General features: G+C 47.7%; 5 protein-coding genes across 5 annotated transcripts; 3 read left to right on the top strand and 2 right to left on the bottom strand.

Annotated features, from left to right (window-relative positions):
* Positions 1-161: 161 nt before the first annotated feature.
* BKA67DRAFT_678646 (O-methyltransferase-domain-containing protein) lies at positions 162-2704 on the top strand (the record flags this gene model as incomplete). Its single annotated transcript, XM_046108857.1, has 5 exons — positions 162-270; positions 335-813; positions 904-1068; positions 1141-1816; positions 1891-2704. Coding segments are annotated over 5 exons (1743 nt in total), but the record flags the coding sequence as incomplete, so codon positions are not given.
* Positions 2572-6039, bottom strand: BKA67DRAFT_518762 (uncharacterized protein; the record flags this gene model as incomplete). Its single annotated transcript, XM_046098038.1, has 5 exons — positions 2572-3030; positions 3092-3778; positions 3845-4853; positions 4971-5716; positions 5788-6039. The coding sequence occupies 5 exons, from the start codon at positions 6037-6039 to the stop codon at positions 2572-2574; spliced, it is 3153 nt and encodes a 1050-aa protein (XP_045957640.1).
* Positions 6040-7347: 1308 nt separating this feature from the next.
* BKA67DRAFT_569267 (peptidase family S58-domain-containing protein) lies at positions 7348-9173 on the top strand. Its single transcript, XM_046103105.1, has 3 exons — positions 7348-7915; positions 7972-8485; positions 8574-9173. Exons 1-3 carry the CDS (start codon positions 7643-7645, stop codon positions 9050-9052), a joined length of 1266 nt encoding a protein of 421 aa, XP_045957639.1. The 5' UTR covers positions 7348-7642; the 3' UTR covers positions 9053-9173.
* A 3620-nt stretch (positions 9174-12793) lies between these two features.
* BKA67DRAFT_537045 (uncharacterized protein) lies at positions 12794-13698 on the top strand (the record flags this gene model as incomplete). The annotated part of the gene is made up of 2 exons (XM_046100250.1): positions 12794-13168; positions 13222-13698. The coding sequence occupies 2 exons, from the start codon at positions 12794-12796 to the stop codon at positions 13696-13698; spliced, it is 852 nt and encodes a 283-aa protein (XP_045957638.1).
* Positions 13699-15574: 1876 nt separating this feature from the next.
* On the bottom strand, positions 15575-17687 carry BKA67DRAFT_647283 (general substrate transporter). Its single transcript, XM_046105948.1, has 4 exons — positions 17443-17687; positions 17060-17385; positions 16221-17004; positions 15575-16153 (listed from the first exon to the last, which is right to left on the bottom strand). Exons 1-4 carry the CDS (start codon positions 17538-17540, stop codon positions 15769-15771), a joined length of 1593 nt encoding a protein of 530 aa, XP_045957637.1. The 5' UTR covers positions 17541-17687; the 3' UTR covers positions 15575-15768.
* Positions 17688-18025: the final 338 nt, after the last annotated feature.

Raw genomic sequence — 18025 nt, 5'->3', positions numbered from 1 at the left:
TGGCCTTTATACCTTGAGAATTAATTTAGGATTAATTCTAACCCGATATAAAACGAGATGTTTTCGATTATTAACAACTTAAAGAAGCACCTTAAGGCCGTATATAACGTGTAAACCGTTCCAGCCGTTATAAGTTCTCTCTCGGGCGCGGACGAGCAAATCTGGTTGTCGTGTCTAGTGCGTTAAAGCAGATCAGATCCCATGATCAACCCGTCATCAACGATTTCGACGAGGAGAATTTTGAGAGAGCGTTCGACCTGTTTAGACCTAGTAAGTTCTTGTTAACCGGGTCACACTGCGTAATTATATCAAGTTCTAATCTTCTTCATTACAGTCATCCAAGGTCAGGTTGATGCAGACGCCAAGGGCAAATTGACAGAGGCGGAAATCTCCAAGACAGTGGAATTCTGCTTCAAGGCTTTCGCTCACGTCTCGTTTGAAGAAAAGGAAGCCCTTGTTAACAAGCTCAAGATTCTAGGTGTCGATGGCGACGCATATGATGAGAGCAATGAAAAGCTTCACGATGAGGTCGAGAAGAAATTGACGCCCGAGGAGCAGTCGATCCTAAAGACACTCAAGGGACGTCGCATGGTTCGGCCCGAGGACTCACTCGATATCGATAACTTTGCTCTTGACTCTATTGACGGTCTGGCCCCTCGTTTGGAGTGCGGCGAATTAGGATTGAGAGCTGCCAAGAAGGCTCAGGTCAAATTTACAATGCACGATTCACTTTCATACCTGAATGGCGAGGCTAGGACTGCGAATAGGTCGTTTGGAGGTGTTGCTGAGCCAAATGGCCATGTCACTAATGATGTCACCAATGGCCAAACTAATGGTCACACCAACCGCCACACCAACAGCTAAACCAATGGACATACCAGATAATTAATCAATTGCGGGGAGGAAAAATCCCCAACGAAGACTTTGGCAGAGCTGCTGAAGTCTTCTGAGAGCTCTCAGTCTTCGGTTCTCGACGAATCCACCAGGCACCGCTTGATGTCTTCTCTACACGAGTCGGCGGAGGAGCTCGAGACACCATACGACACCATGCTGCGCATTGTCAACGCTGTAAGTATCCCGTATTATCTCTTTCTCATAGCGTATTTCAATCACGAGTACCAACGCGGTTCCCCAATTTAGGGTCGACTCACAGCGCTAATCAAGATTGGCGCTGATCTCGGCATTTTCAAGGCTCTCGCCGAGAGCGAAGCGCCTCTTTCTGCAGAGGACTTGGTCAAGGATAACAAGGCTGACCCGTTGTTTCTGAGCCGTATCCTCCGCTACTTGGTTGCGAACCGTCTCGTAGCCGAGGCTGAGCCTGATCGCTTCGTCGCCCGGAAGACAACGCATGCCTTGGCGGACCCTCGTATCGAGAGCCCCATGCGATTTTTCCACGCCGTCAGCAACCCTTCATTCCAGGCTCTTCCGGATTTTCTGAAGGAGACCGGCTACCAGAATCAGGTCGAGAGGACAGCGTTCCAGAAAGGCCTTGATACGAAACTAGGCCTTTTCCCCTGGCTCAAGCAGAACCCAGATCTCCTCAAGGACTTTCAGAGCCTCATGGGTGTTCCCAAAGAGGGCAACTCCTTGGACGTGATTCCGCTTGATGAGTCTGTAAGTAGCGTTAATAAGGGGCCGGTTCTTGTGGATATCGGTGGCAACACAGGCCAGCAGGCAGGACGCCTAGTATCTGAATATCCCGAGCTTGCTGGTCGGGTTGTGATTCAGGATCGCGAAGAAACTGTGAACAGCAATCCAGGTATTAGAGGTGTTGAGTTCCAGGCACATGATTTCTTCAGTGCTCAGCCCGTGAAAGGTATGTTATACGCTTTCTACGGTCCTCCCAGTTCTACCGGCCGCATGAGTTACTGACTACTTGTGATTTTGCAGGAGCCAAATACTATTACCTGAGAGCGATCCTACACAACTGGGACGATGAGAAGGCAGTGCAGATTCTGTCCAACATCGTGCCCGCCATGTCAGCCGACTCACGGGTGTTGATTGACGAGATTGTCCTCGCCGATCAGGGTCCTCATGTGTGGCCTGCAGGCCTTGATCTCCAGATGTACACCCTGTTTGGTGCCGCCGAACGGACCGCAACACGATGGGATTCTATCCTCGAGCGTACCGGTCTCCGTCCAGTCGCTGTCAAGAATTACGCACCGGTCATGGGAAGTTCTGTTATTTTTGCTGCACATATTTAAACATCTTCGGATTGGGAATATCTTATGTAGTCTATATATCGTAGATGAGCATTTTTACCAAGCTACTTTTGACTCGAGAGATTGCCGGGGAAACTCGTTCTCACTAGTACGGATGTCGCTACCTAAAGTCTTCGCCCGCTTGATTTGTATGGCCAGCTGAAACGGTCCGCTCCTAGCTGAGGGCAGAACTGTCTTTAGGCACTTAAGCGTTGAATCCGCTGGAGACTCACTAGATGGGGACCACTACGGAGCGCTAAATCTAGGAAGTAAGCCCCGCTAATATAATAAATCTAAGATATTAAATAACATTGAAATCTCTTTATTACCAAGCCTAGCTCTTCGATCGTGAAGATGTATATATGTTAACTTATTGTTTATCCCATCGTTCACGTAACTTCTGGATTAGTAGTTGAACAAATTTGACGTCTGTAACATCAGGAACATTGCGCAGCGTTTCGCTATCGCGCTGTGTTGCGTCAGTTTGGTGTGTCAAACTTCCGCTGGGCCGAGCGCGCGCCCCTGCGCCGTATTTGCCTTCGAACCAGTCCAACAGCTTTATTGGGGGGTTCTTGGCAGGGTCTTTGTCAGAGCTCCTCAGCTTTTCCATCCATTCCTCCGTCGGAAGAGACTGAAAATCTAGACCCGACTGCTTAAGCGACGGCAGCAGGTTGCGAGTCCAATGGAAGCGATGAGGGTTGATTACATGGTATACTAGATCAGTATCGAAGATAACGTCGCTGAGAGTTCTGAGAGGGGATTTTGGTTTCACACCACTTAGATCTATTATGCCGGAAGCAGCAAAATCCACTGGTAGCCAGCTCATTTCCTGTCACAAAATGTCAATACCGTCGAGCAAGGAGTGACATGTAGACGATCGTGTTACTCACCTCTTCAAGTTCTGGTAGTGCCCCGAGTGTGACGGCGGTTTGTATCATCAATGGTATGCCCTCTGTCGTGTTCCATTCACCATTACTTGTATCGCCCACTAGTTGCCCAATGCGCAGGACTCTCGCAGGCGCGTTGAAGTTTCTGGCAGCATTGAGAGTAATGTGCTCCGCAACATACTTCGAGCGGCCATAACCGTGGCTCAGTGCATATTCAGGTTGAAGGACTGGGCCCTCTGCCACCACCGCAGGCTTAGGTGTCCCACCTGCTGCTGCTACCGAGGAGCAGAAGAAGAACCGCGCTGGGTTTGAAGTTTCTGTAGACAGGCAAAACTGTATCAAGTTGTGTGTTGCCTTGATGTGTTGGTCCTCGAAACTTTGCACGGGTATATTAAAGTTCACGGCCCAAGCGCTATGTATCGCCAACGTGAGGCTGGACTTCAGTGATGCAAGTTGCGTCTCGTCGAGTCCGAAGTTGGCTGAGCTCATGTCGCTCGCTATCGCGACTACCTTTGATTGAGCTTCAGGGTCGAGATTGAGGCCACGACTCGACAGAGCGTCGTGAATCCGGTTCAGTGCGGCCGCACTGTCATTTGCGCGCACCAGTGCCCATACCGCTGAGACATTCGGGAGTGCAACCAGTTGTGCAAGAAGATGTGCTCCGAGGCCGCCAGTGACACCAGTCAGTAACTAGATAGAGGATTGTTAGCCGCTTTATAGACATAAACCACAAACTCGGGGGAAAGAAGCGCCTACAATGACTTCTTTTGATGGCTGAGACCCAATGCCACCGCGGTGCGGAGTGAAGATTGAATACTTGTCAATCAACTCCAGCACAGTTGTCAGCTCATCGACTGATGATATTGATGTTCCTTCTTGTAGTGACTGGATACGGCGCGCAAGCTTTTGAATGGTGCCCGTCTCATAAAGGATGTTTTGCCCTAATTCTTCGTGACGACCACCAAGATCCAGCTCACTGCGAATCGTTTTCCACATTTGAATACACTGGAGACTATCGATACCGGAGGCGAAGAAGTCTGCTTCGATCGGTAGCTCTACACCAGTCTGCTTGTATAGTTTGCTGCGTAAAAATTCTTCAAGATCTGCCCCTGCGAGCTTCAGCGTGCCACCTTCTTCATTCTCGTATTCTTCGTAAGCCGCGTTGATCTCATTTTCATAGCGTTGGTAAGTGGGTACTCTGATAAACGTGCCCTTGTCCGTCTGAGGATAATCAGCGTTGGCCGGGAGAACCACAATCAACTCGCGGGGAATGTGGGCAAAAGTCTCGGCTTTGGCATTCGCGGCTTGTACCGCAGGCCAGACCAGATCGAGATATCCCTCATCCGAGATACCAGCCGCCCTAGCCGCTCTCATGACCAAAACGCCAGGATAGGATCTACCTTCTCCAAAAACAACAGCCTCTTTCACGAATTCCTCCTGGCGAATGCGGCCTTCGATTGGTAGTGGCAGGACCTTCTCTCCATTCACCAAGGTGAAGCGGTCATCGAGACGAGAGACGTATTTCCAGAGTCCAGGTTCTGTGGGGTGTGGTGCAAAGAGATCTCGCGTTCGAAATGACCGAGGTGGGTCGTTAGAGTTAGTGGTGCTTTTAGAGGGTAACCCATCTAGAGCAACGCACTCGTGTAGGCCTGGCGCGATCTCATCCATCACCACATATGGTCGTGCAACTGGAAGTATGCGCAAATAGTTCCAGTAGAGGTCCCCCACCGGTCGAGCTGAGTTCAGTATTCGCCCTGTTTCAGTCCTGAAATCCACGTCAGTATATGTTTAATGCTATCAACCATATTCGTCTATGAACATTTGATCTTGATCGAGGTTCACTAGACACCATATAGGTCAATGCGAGGGATGTGGTACTCACGCGCCGTAGTTGGCTACAAGATTGACCCCTTTCTTCACGAGTGCATCTCCCAAGTCATCAGGACAGCTGCTGCCGCCAAAAAGTACCATACCTACCTTGGCCAGGGCTTGAATGCCGTCGTCGCTTTCGGACAAGAGCTTGATGATGTAAGGAACGCAGTGGAAGATTTCAGGCTTCGTATAATCGAGGATACTCAAGAGATTCTGGCTCGTCAAAGGTAACGAGTAATTTGCGAGGTACAAGGGTTTCTTTGAGTATATCGCCCTGAATACTTCGTAGAAACCATGCGAGTGGAACAAGGGACTTGTCAGGAGCCCTTTCATGTCCATATTCACCGCAAACGACCCGATGCATGCGCGGTTGGACAGGAATATTGGCTTTGGCAATCCAGTCGACCCTGAGGAGTGTAAGATGACTGCTATCTTGCTGCTCTCCTGCTTGGCGTTGTATCCTCGTGAATAGCGCGGGGCCTGCACCCCGTAATAGTCAGATTGCGCCAACATCGGGAAACGTTTTATGCCTCGTGTCTGAGAAACCTCATCCAGAACTTTGTCGGAATTGGGTGTAGTGAGGATTGTGTTGCAATTGGTCAACTCGAGTAGTTGCACAACTGCCGGGCTGGCGAGCCGTGTTGATATCAAGAAGGCTGTGTATCCGAGACGGTTCAGCGCAATGATTGTGATAACAAAATGCAGACCAGACTGAGCCAAAATTCCGACCACAGGCAGTTGTTCAGCTGAAGGGTCCTGCACGTCATTATTTATTAGTCGAGCAAGATCTTTGAGTGGATAGCGTCTTGTCCGTATGGGTTCCTTACGATAGCTGGCAATCCCAAAGCCTGTAACTTTTGAGCAGCAGCGTCTGCATAACTGTCTATGCTGCGAGCACTGTGAACTTCAAAGTCAAGCAACCCTTGGTTGGGATAGCATAATGAGGGACTATCTTGTAACTCATACGCCCGCCGCCTGATCATCTCATCCAGTGTTAGAATTGGGGATTCTGTAAGCGTCTCATGCTTCAGTGGTCCCCGCGCCAATTCGGGACTGTGGCGAATCGCTGTTTCAATCATGGCGAAGGCTGACAGTGCAAAGGCAAGTTTGTATATGCGGTTCGAACAGTTTTCATGCAACTTGAGGGTGCCAATTGGATAGTTTATGAACATTTGACAGGGACGGAAAAGCGTGCGGGCAACCGTCAGCAGTATCCGGCCATACGGACACTGTGAGATCCGTACGGAGTAGAATCTCCCTACCCATTTGTTCCACCTATAGCGTGGGGTCACTAACGACCGAACCAGCTTAAACCAGCCTCGGGCCAGTTACGAATCATTACAACGCAACTAGCCTAACCTAGTTGGTTCCGAGAAGCTGCAATTGAATCGCCTGTCTAAAGATACAACATCGCACGCTGCTGCCTCGGCAGACTTGGGTGTCGCTAATTTTCCTTGTGCCCCACCAGATCAGCAACAAGAACATTAAGAAACCAGATTTTGAGGCAGTCAACTTATACGCGCCAGTACTCGAAGAAAATAGTAATGAGTGTGGCTCAAGACGGAGTACTACATGCATGTATGGATAATAATACGGAAAACTAAATGAATCGCTGTAGAACGACTCTCGACTCCTAGAGTGCGTAATGAGGATGGCACTAAGAATAATTCGAACTTCGTATACGTTAGCAATCCAGCAAATGACTTTTAGTATGAAGTATTCCAATGAAAATTTGTTGTTCCAGTACGGCGGCGATATTATGCGCCTTCTAATCAAATCACGTGTAATTTGCAGGTTATTAACTGGGAGTTTATATTCTCCGAGATCTATGAGGAACGAAAGTCCGAAATTCTGATTTTGCCTGACGATATGAGATCCCAAGTTGAAACCGATAACTTATTCGAGGCGCCAAAGGCTCTTGCGCAGTTTGCATTCGAATCGTCCACCACCGCATGCTTGTCCAAAGCGATGAGGCATCACCACCTGCTTTTGTTATTCTCGCACAAGACTTACGCCGCTCAGGTTGCGTGGAAGAGCTGCGTTGAATGCCTTTGTCACTTCACGCAACGGATGGTTGTTTTAGCTCTCTCCGATCCTTGCAGAGCTCAGTGCATGTCCTTCTCGCCGGTTGCCGGATCACTTCATTAGCTAGAGAGACGAGATCTTTTCCTTTCATTTGCGCTTATGATATGTATCAATCAAGTCCAGGTCCATCGCTAGCTTCAATGCTGATGATGTCAATGTTGTTTCACTAATCTAGTGTGTGGTGCGGAAGTTATTCTATGTAAGCTGAAGTTGACCGTTCTGCAGTGGAAATGCTACTAGAGTAGGGTCGGTTGACCCGCATTTGAAAAGTGCTTAGCAGCTTGGCTGCACAACTGCACTACGGTTAAACTAATATTAGGCTGTACACAACTAACTAACCTTATTGCTAGTGTGAGCGCACTACTCATAATGATTCATATGGATGAGGAGGAGCAGGGAGTTAGCGTTTGTCATTTTACGGGGCTGTAAGGTGTCGTACACGGCAATGAACCGCATATTGGAGTGCAATATATATTCATGACTGCGTCAGCATTTGAACGTGGCTGGTCTAATATGTCAACCATAACGTTACTCTGATTCAATTCTTCAGCTCCACCGAACTCCAGCAGTGCCGCAGCAGTAACCTAGTACGTTGTGATGGCTCGCCCCCACATCCGCGATCTCGGCTATGGCCCGGGCTACTACACTCCTGGCGCAAAGAATTCAATATTCGACGTGCCTGGTGTACAGGTTGGTCAAAAGACGATCCACGATGAAGATCAAGGGATACACGTAGGCGTCACGCTGATCTATCCACGCGGCGCGGAGAAAACGCGACTTCAGCCATCATATGCAGCGATTCACACATTGAACGGCGGCGGTGAGATGACGGGAACCCATTTCATTCAGGATTGGGGATTCACGAGCTCGGTAGGTTCCTCCTGGGACTTGATCTTGATTGAGGAGTTATTGACTTACATGAATAGCCGATTGCTTTCACCGACTCCATGTCCTGCGGCGCGGTTTACCAAGCTCTCACTAATCACAGCTGGGAGACATCTCGTCGGCTCAAAGAGGACGCCGAATCGGGTTACAATCATCATGGCTGGCCTGTGGTCGGCGAGACTTGGGGCGGCATGAACACTGACATTTACGACTTGAAATCAACGTTAACCCACGATCAGGTTGTGGAGGCAATCAAGGATGCTGAGACTCGACAACATGTATCAGAAGGAGGATACGGCGGTGGTGCTGGTATGCTCTGTTTAGGCCACAAGGGTGGCACCGGCACAAGCAGTCGTCTCGTGCCCAGCGGAAGTGATGAAGATGATTTTGTTGTTGGCGTTCTGGTTCAAACGAACTTTGGTCAGAAATCAATGCTACACATTGGCGGCGTGCCTGTCGGTAAATTGCTGCTGCGCGACGAACTTGAGAAGGGACAGGTGGGTAGTGCTCCTGAGGCCATACCCGATCGCACAGAGAGGACGGGTTCCGAAGGCAGTAAGTTCTCTGTCGACGGAAAAGGCGACATAAAATATTCAGGAGGATGAACAGGACCTGGAACGAATTACTAACATTAGAGACCTAGGCATTCTTGTTTGCGTAATCACAAACGCTCCCCTGCTTCCGCATCAACTAAAGCGCGTTGCCGCCCGGGCTTCCCTAGGTATAACAGCTGTTGGTGGCTTAGGTGTGGGATACAACTCTTCAGGTGACATCATCATTGCTCTTTCGGCATCGAAAAAGTGCGCGCCGCAAGTTGCAATGAAACAGGATTGGCAGCGTCCAACCCCAGAGACTAGTAGTGCTGTAGGAGGCCGTCCCTCAGCGCCTGCGGGGCAGATTAGCGGCGCGGGGTTTCGACGAAACGTGGAAACGCAGACGGTGGAGACGGTGGTGCACAGCTCCATCGATGCATTGTTCGTAGCGACGGCTGAAGCGACAGAGGAAGCCATTTTGAACTCGCTGTGCCAAGGTAAAAGTCTTAAAGCCTATGATGGTACAATTCATGAGGGGCTGAACGTTGAGCGGGTTCGTGAACTGTTAGAGCAGTATAGAGTGCGATAGGTCATTGCGATTTATTATAAAGAAAAAGTAAAACATGTGAAATAATTATTTCTAAAGAGTTTAAATAAGATTTAAACTTATGTACTTATATATATAATCATTATTTATTTGCTCTTATAAATATTTATTAAATATATTATAAATAATTAATTAACTAAGTGATTTAACCTTGTTTATAGTTTTACTTGATTTTTTATTTTTACTTAGACTTTTTAATTTAATACTATTTAATAAAAACACATCATTTTAATAAAACATAATTATCTCCTAAAAGGTTGATTGTCATCGCCGCCGATCCCTCCGACATTGGTCGACATGTAAATTCATAGTCTTAGCGCCGGAATAGGCTTCGACCATTTGTGTCTAAACGAACTCCAGCTTAGCTAGCTAAGGCAATTTATACTTATCCTGACATGCGGAAGGAAGTTTTCTAGCGAGTCGATAGGCAGTCCGAGAGAGCTGTACAAACAAGTTCGACTTCGGGCAAGCCTCGGCATATACAGTATGGCACAACGTGGTTGGGTGCCAAAGTGCGATGATTTCAGCTATGAGAGCGCATTCTCCCAGTTGGTTTGGATCGAAGTACTAATTTCAAGACTGTCAGGGGTTTTCACTGGACTGTTGGCCTGTTTTGCGGCTATAATCGGCTGCACTAAGTCTCTCAGAGACCGCAATGCACAGTCAATACAGAAATCGTTTTCGTCATCTTGATAAGCGAGCTGAGTTGGGGGCACCGTCCCCCTTTAGATCAGCAGTATGGAGCACGGCCGGTTCATGACTACTAAGACTCTCATTTTCTATAGTCATGCTGGGAGCTAGGAACCGGCAGCCAAAGGATAGGAAGGATATCGTTGTTCCGAGGAGCATATATGGATATAATGAGGAATCTTCACCTTAAAGGGACTTGGACTGTTTATTTACATCGCGACTTGGGCAGAATCGAGACGACGTCGGAAGCACGCTCAGTCAACAATTATTCCCTTGCTTACTCTTGCCATTAAACGATTCCTGTATTGTAGTGCAAAGATCGGAGATATCGAGCGATGGTATTGAACGCGCGGCTATCCGCCTACAAGCTCTGTTATTCGAGATATATACAATGGATGGTGGGACGGGAGAGACACTTGATGCTGTGCCCGTTCCCTTCCGTCCAACGCTGCTTGTTAATACAGACAAAACGCTAGCCGCAGTGGACACTAATGTTCTGTTCTGCCAAAAGGCCCATGAGAATGAGTTGCCGCAGGCTAATGGAAAAGTTTTTACATTACGAACTTTATTCAGCGGGCCGCTAGGTTGCTCGACTAAAGCTTTCCTACTAAGTACGAGCAGCACTACTCTATGAAGAAATTGGTGACAGTAGAAAATATGAGGCATTATGTGAGATTATCGCGTGTCGAGGTGGCCATCCATCGCAAATTCATTCCGATGTTACAAGTTTTAGCGAAACAAAAGCACGTCGGCGTCCTTGTTCTTACTGATAGGTTCCAACATGTACAGGAGCAGGTATTAGAGAAAGAAGGTTCGCTGGAGTGCGTCAGGGTCATCGGTAATAGACGCACTGAAAATGGCTGCATTATCACTCCTTCCCTCAAAGCTGCTACCATACACTGACTAAAAGATCCTCATCGGATTCTTATATAGGCATTCGGAGACAGTCATTTATATATTACGATATTAAAAGAAGCAGAACAAGCTGTTAATATGGTTGGGACCGAGTATGAACGGAGCAAGGCCATGTAATTAGCGTTTGCGGATGCCGTCGAGCTTGACGGGTTCAAAGCAGGACAGACTTTACTACCAAGTACCGCGAGACCACGGCTAAATCAAACTAAGTTACCGATCATTCAAATCACGACGGTGGGTTTTTTAGACAGTATTGTCCGTCGACGCAACGCGGAGCGATTTGAGTCCCGCCAGGGAACCCTTAATGTGCTCCCGGCAACTGACAGGGACGCAGCAAAACTGCCATGACACCAATGCGGGATGCCACGGTTTTCGATCCTGCTTCAATGAAAACATGAATCAGAATGAACGCATACAAAATGAGCCAAGGGACATTGTTAAACAGATGATATATGCAATGGTTTCCCAGCATGCTCATTCTTGGGCGGTCGACAATATGGACCTATAGTGGGCGTATAGTATTTGACCTAGTCGTGGCCTAAATACGGTTTCTGAGAGGATTATGTAGAGTACTTGTTATCTTGGGGCGCTTCTTTCTCAGTCCTTGAAGAATGCATGCCGGTCCCATGCACAAGACCAGAAGCTGCACTTATAACAACTTGCAAAAGGCAAAGCTTGGGAACGCGCAGGTTTTTAACGCTTGTTCTACCACAGTATTCTAGAACCATTAATGCCCCTGTCCGTACATGTAATACTGATTTTGTCACAGCCACCAGTTCAGCAGTCTCTTTTGAGCAGAGTTGGAATCGAGCACCTCCGTTACTTACTTAATGCGCCGTGTCCGGCTCAGATATTTGGTACCTACAGTCAAGGTTAATGTATGGAGTGTGGCTGAGTGACCAATAATTCACGGCGGCCACACCTAACTTACTTACGCCAGTCCAGGCCCTGATCATTCAAAAAGTGTCGTGGTGGGTCTGTATTAGGATCAGATCTGAGGTTTATGTTTGGCGGATGGAAGCTTGTTACAAGTACTAATCTTCTTCCATCATTTTAGCTGGATCTTAAACAGTAGTGCGCACTACCCTGAAGAGCAATACAAGCACGACCCTTTATACGACTTTGAGAGCGATAAGGCGACGGGCTCTAAACGCTCTGAGAGCGATAAACATCGCGTTTTTAATGCTTTAAAAATATTAATAAAGGAATAAATAAATATAATAAGGGTTAAATTTCTTACTTTATATAAATAGTTATTAATTTAATAATTAATCTAAGGATTATTTTACTTAATAAAATGTTGTGGCAATATGGATGACTGTAGATGGCCACAGTGTACGGGGAGCACTCCGTACACTAAGGCAACGGGCTCGTGGATCACCGAACTTAGGGAGTGACGATCACGTGACTTAGCCAGTGGGTAGATGCCCACTTTCTGCACAACGATATTCTCTTTTGTAGACTCAGACTTCTATATACTACTTGATAGTACCTATACTATCACTTCACGCTTAGAGCGTTACACTTGCGGTCCCACGCTTATGCGAGCACCGTATTCACCATCCTATGCTCGAGTAGATTCAGGCTCTTCCTTTCAGTGCGTCATACCAGACCTTTACTACAACAGTATTCTATATCAACTGTAGAAACTGTCATAAATGTTATATTAATATACTTCTTATAAAATCTAATAACGTTAAGCTTAATTTGTTATTATTACGGGTCCGTAACATTTTATAACCACGGGTACCCGTAAGCCTATTAACCACCTTGTCCGCCGCGCGTTACATAAGAACGGCGCGATTAATGTTATAAAGCCCCTGCCCCGAAATCACGTGACTTGGAAGCAGCGACTAGCCACGTTAGTTAGAAAGCGCGACCGGCGCAGTTAGGCAGTTAGATGAAACAATTCAATCAATTTGAACACACGTATTAGCAGAGCTTATTCTGCGACCAAGAGCACGTCGCAGCTTTAATAAATCACAAAGATTGGTCAATCTTAATTGGAGATAGTTATCTCAATGCATCAATCTACATCTCGATAGTACGTTCGCTCCACGCACCACGCACTTTTACCTCTCAACACAGCCCACAAGGCGACCAAGTCCAGGCCTCAGGATGGCCAAGATAACGATTGCGGAACCCCTTCCATCAGGCGTCGCACCGGCACTCGTGCTTCGGCTCCTGCAAAGCCATGATGATCTGATGGATCTAGGCTCTCTGACCAAAGAGCGGCACCCCATTAAGCCACCTGCCGAGGCGCCGCCAGAGGAGCATCACCATACATGGCAATGGTATAGCATAACAGAAAAATTCAGACTACCCAAGGATGTAGGCTCCGGGGAATTCGGCAGCAAAGTCGGCTTCCTCGATCTACCTAACGGTATGATCTCCCATGTCTACTCGCAATTAGGAGTCGAGGTCCGAGATTATTGGACTATTTCGACTAGGCCGCCCAAGTCAAACAAGGAGTCTTCACTTTGGCTCAAAGTGGTAGGCCGCAAATAGATCTGACGCGAAAGAAGCACTAGCTAATAGCCACTTAGGATAGTGAGATCAAATGCAAACTTATTCTCAAATCATTTGTGAAGTGGAAGGTCAAGCAATCGCGGCTCGGATTTGTCCATCGGGTGATTGATAAGATTCAAAACCCTCATCAGTTCGGCATTGAAAGTTTAGGCCAAACCCGCAGTAGCCCGAGTACGGCGGAAACTGAAGGGCCGGCATACTTCGGTGTTGACTTATCATCTCCGTATACCAATGACAGCAGTATATCGCCGGGTACGCCAGGGTCAGGCATGTTCGAGCTCGAGAGCCCCGATGCGGCCGTAGCCGAGTTGGATAGCACGCGACCAGTGAAAGAGCTCGACAGTCGAGAGATCGGACCTGGATCAACACAGCACCGCATGTTTAAGCCCTCTCCCGAGACAGAGAAGCATGATCTACAAAAAGGAGCGGTTGCTGAATTAGACGGTGTTGAGCTGAGGAATCTGTCAGCTTGTATATCGCCGAAGAATCGCTAAAATCCCATATTCAGAAATTCTCGACTTGAAAGTCCTGTGGTCCGGTGCTGAGCAGGTTGAGCGTTATGCCAGCTCGCAGTCGCTTTGTCAAACGGGCCATCAACCTGTGGGTAGACATCCATATACTACCAAGAAGCAATCCCCTGCGGACGACAGGGTTTCGGATGTTTACCCGCTTCATCTCGCCGATGCAGCAAGTTGCAGAAGACATGAGAGAAGCAACGATAAGCAGACTTGAGACGATTGACGCCTACTGTGTGGAGCCGTAGAACGAGCCGGCCGAGGTGGTTGCCTAGGACAGTGAAAGAGCCATTGAATTAGCTAGCGCGCAACGGACAATCGCTGTCGCCACGAGCAGCTCGGCAAGAACGTCCTGGTCGGGTTTGGAGTGACTACGCGGCTTTCAGATTTTGGCTGCGCAAAGATCAACTTCACGTCACTGTCTGGCGGCAACAAAAAACAGAGAAAGAATGAGAGTTTCTATATTGAACCAGGATCGCTGTCTTCGTCCCTTGGTTATGGGCCTCATGATGAGCTCGCAGGCTCTGTCGTGGACTGATCAATAAGTAATGAGTGGAAAGTAGAGTTCGACAACCAAAATAGTATTAATTGGCGACAACGAGCCATTCTCGTTGTCTTCCGTATACACTGCTGCAAAAACAACTTTTAAAATAATACATATTATAAGCTCATATTAACTTTATAATTCGTAACATTATAAGCTTGTCATCTTATACCTTTATTATTAGCTCTTATAGTTTAGTGTTCTCCATACTTATACTCTTATAAATAGTACTTTATATATAAGCTCGAATCGGTTATACCGCCTTTTATTACCTAATGACAATCACATTTGCTTGCTCAATCCTCTTAACTTCCATGATTTTAGACACTACTTTACAGTGTTGCAACAGCGAACTCATCGCAATGTGTGCGCAAAATCTTCCTGCTATTGCCATACTTTTTGGCATCTGCTGCTCATCTTTAGTAGCCACACCAGTACAAACGAGAGAGAGATGCGAAGCCCTGCTGCCTCCGGGAACCGGCCTCCTTCTTCACAGAGAAACGCAAGGTCGCTTCAATGATAAATCTGTGGTCTGGCGCTTCATCGTCGTCCTCGCAGAAGCTTGGACTGAGATGATTTCGAGATGTTTGTTGAATGCGCAGCGACGAGCCAGAAGCATCTCGCAGGCCACTTATCGCTAAACATTCGGGGCTACAAACGATCACGAACCACTAATATGCCTACGCGAGAACTTCCAGTCGTGTGACATCTGAAAAGGCAGGAAGATGAGGGAGCATCAACTTTCGGAAATGATGGAAATCGGTGTATTGTATTAATACTGAATAGGAACGCGACAGTGTGCACGTAGCATCGTGGGGTGAAGAAGGGTTGTTGCCATCCACACCAGCGGCTCTGAGGCTATGCTCATTGCGTAAGACCCTTGGGTGTGCACCTTCGACGACTTAATTTTCCAAACATTTGAACTTTGACTCATGTGCTATGGGCCTATGAGTATTGTACATAGGCCAATGACTCCAGCACTAAATGCAGGCATGCAGTAATCGACTAAGGGAGACTTTTAGGTGAGAACACGACTACGGGCTTCGGCAACACATGGGCTATCGTTGAGCTGCTGTTGCTGGCCCACTCAATTGTGCCGTCAGCTCGGCTCAAGGATCAAAACGGAAATGCTTCCATAGAAGCCTCGATCCTTATGTGTCAGACTCGGATGCAGCGAATGCGTGTCTCTGCGCTCTTTTCAAAGGTTGGCGCAGTCATTGGCAATACGCATTTTTTAAGTTTTTCTCAACCAGAGGAAAGAGATCATTGAAATCAGCGCGACACTCAGACTCTACAACCACTATCGGTTTCTTTATCGACTATGGTGTATGAAGCTAAGGATATGCTTCGGGAGTTCCGTGGAGAGAGGGCATGAATGCACGGTAGTGCAGACGTTGTGAGGAGTATGACAAGCCATTGGTCGTGTGTTTTCTCTTGCCAGCTCGTTTGCAAGTCTTTCGACCTAATGAGCAGGTGACAACAGACTATTGCTCGCCCCGACGGTCCTACGTCGTATCTTCATGCTTCTCGACTTCCACAGCCCCATGCTCCTTTTCGCCAGCCTCTTTCTTGAGTTCAGAGAAGGTGATGGTAGGAACCCAAGTGATGCTTTGCCTCGCGTCGCTGACCTCGGCATACAATTCATCTATTTGCTCTAACGTGAGCCCCTTCGTTTCATAAATCATAAAGTACACAAACGCGATGCAAATGAAGCAGCAACCTCCCCACACGAAAAAGATCTTGGATTGTAGATTCGCACTGCCAGGGCCGTAATTAACGAGATATGGGGTGCTGTATGCAATGGCCCAGTTCAACATCCAGTTCGACGCTGTGGTGATAGACAGCGACTTGGCGCGGACTTTGAGCGGAAAGATCTCACCGGTGACAACCCTATTTCTTTTTAGCCACTAACCGGAAGGGAGGCACAGGAAAAGGAAAATGTGAATGCATGACATACCAGGCGATCGGACCCCACGACGCTGCAAAGAAGAAAATATAAATGCAGATAAAGGCAATGGCTGCCTTTTGGGCTTCGACGTTATGCACGATGATGTTACCAACAGAGTCTTGACTGGTAGTTGTTGTCCCAACGATCGCAACGATAAACTGCGATACGCACATCCCGATTGCACCCCACAGAAGAACTGGTCGTCGTCCCCATTTGTCTATGGCGTATAGGCCAGGCAACGTCGAGCCTACATTGACGCAATTGGTAATCAAGCTGATAACGAAAGAGTTGGTAAAGCCGGAGTTTTGGAAGAACTGGTTCCCGTAATAGAAGATGAAGTTGATACCGGTGAGCTGTTGTAGACTCTGGAGCAGACAGCCAGTGAGGAGACGCTTTAGAAGGTTTCCTTTGAAACAATCTAGGTATGTGACTGCCCCTAATGTTAGCTCGTATTCATGGTTGGCCTGGATCTCGGCAATTTCCTCCGTAATAGCAATATGGCTCTCATCGAGTCGTCTAATTCTCGCAAGGGCTTTGGCGGCAGCCTTAAGATTGCTATTCTTGATGTGATATCGTGGGGTCTCGGGGAGGATCAGCAATCCAACAATGAGAATGATGGCCCAGGCGAACTGCACTGCGATAGGGATGCGGTAAGACCCAGTATCCTGTCGATCGTGGGTTCCATTGTTGACAATTGAAGCAAGTAGTAGCCCGATAGTGATAGCTAACTGATAAGAGCCAACGATCACACCGCGCAACCATTTTGGAGCAGTTTCAGATTGATAAAGCGGTACTTTTGTTTGTGTTAGCTGGAATCAAGAAGTGCTGGTATCCTAATGTTGACTTACTCATCGCCGAGATCAGTCCAACTCCAAAACCGGCAAGGAAGCGCCCACCAAGGAATAGAGGAATAGCTGTGGCAGCAGTCTGAAGGATAACGCCTAGCATAAAAACCACAGTTGATGCTATCAAGCCAAAGCGGCGACCAATAGCGTCGGCGACAGGTGCTGCGCCCAGGGCTCCAAAGAAAGTACCAGCTGAGAGAATTGAGACGATTGTAGCAGACTGGGATGCCGTGACATCAGGATTGCCACTACTATTGACATAACCAGTAGAAAACAAACTTTGCCAATAAGGCATGGCTAGAATACCACTGATCGTACCGGTGTCATATCTGTTCGACATGAGACAAGAGTTCTACTGGGGAAGCAACCTGGGTAAATCTACATACCCAAACAAAATACCTCCAACGGCAACGAACATTCCTATGGCGATGGCTGGCCATGTCTTCCCGGACACACCCTCGGGCTTCTTGATCAACAGACCCATGCTTAAGGGGATTTACGCAATGAAAATAATCTTGTCGCGTGCAGCAGGCTTATTTCAGATCGGTGCCGTATGATGAAAAGGACGATGAGTCAAGAGTGATGAGGGGATAGTGCTGCGAAGGCAGAGTATTTTATACGTTGAGTCGCGTAGACCGAGCTTGGAGGACGAATTCTAGCCGTTGCCAATGTGACAAGCTGTGCTAATGCTTTGGCTCGCAACAGAACCATGAAAGCGAATCCGACCCGACTAGGGGTCCACAAGTCAGCAGGGAAGCTGCAGGTAGACCATCCTGTATAACATGTGACGAATAGCATTGGCATATTGGACATAAGCGTCCCTGGTAGTTAGGAGCTATGGATAATGGCTTTGGGGTAATGTGGAGATAATTTCCCCAGATGTCATAAAGGATTGTTGCTATCGCCTATTCTTTCAGCATGCGGAGGAGTATGGAGGAGTGCGGAGTAGTATGGAGATAAGGTTACGTA

This window comes from Truncatella angustata (genome assembly GCF_020726525.1).
Source record: "Truncatella angustata strain MPI-SDFR-AT-0073 chromosome Unknown BKA67scaffold_5, whole genome shotgun sequence".
NCBI lineage: Eukaryota > Fungi > Ascomycota > Sordariomycetes > Amphisphaeriales > Sporocadaceae > Truncatella > Truncatella angustata.
This window is presented reverse-complemented; position numbering and strand designations above follow the sequence as displayed.

Excerpts from the sequence above, each read along its gene's own strand:
- BKA67DRAFT_569267 (XM_046103105.1), top strand. The coding sequence starts at position 7,643 with ATGGCTCGCCCCCACATCCGCGATCTCGGCTATGGCCCGGGCTACTAC. Across the intron at positions 7,916-7,971 it reads ATTGGGGATTCACGAGCTCG|CCGATTGCTTTCACCGACTC; the intron begins GTAGGTTCCTCC and ends TTACATGAATAG. Across the intron at positions 8,486-8,573 it reads GAGGACGGGTTCCGAAGGCA|GCATTCTTGTTTGCGTAATC; the intron begins GTAAGTTCTCTG and ends TTAGAGACCTAG.
- BKA67DRAFT_647283 (XM_046105948.1), bottom strand. The coding sequence starts at position 17,540 with ATGGGTCTGTTGATCAAGAAGCCCGAGGGTGTGTCCGGGAAGACATGG. Across the intron at positions 17,005-17,059 it reads TGGACTGATCTCGGCGATGA|TACCGCTTTATCAATCTGAA; the intron begins GTAAGTCAACAT and ends CACAAACAAAAG. Across the intron at positions 16,154-16,220 it reads TCGTGGGGTCCGATCGCCTG|GGTTGTCACCGGTGAGATCT; the intron begins GTATGTCATGCA and ends AAAAAGAAATAG.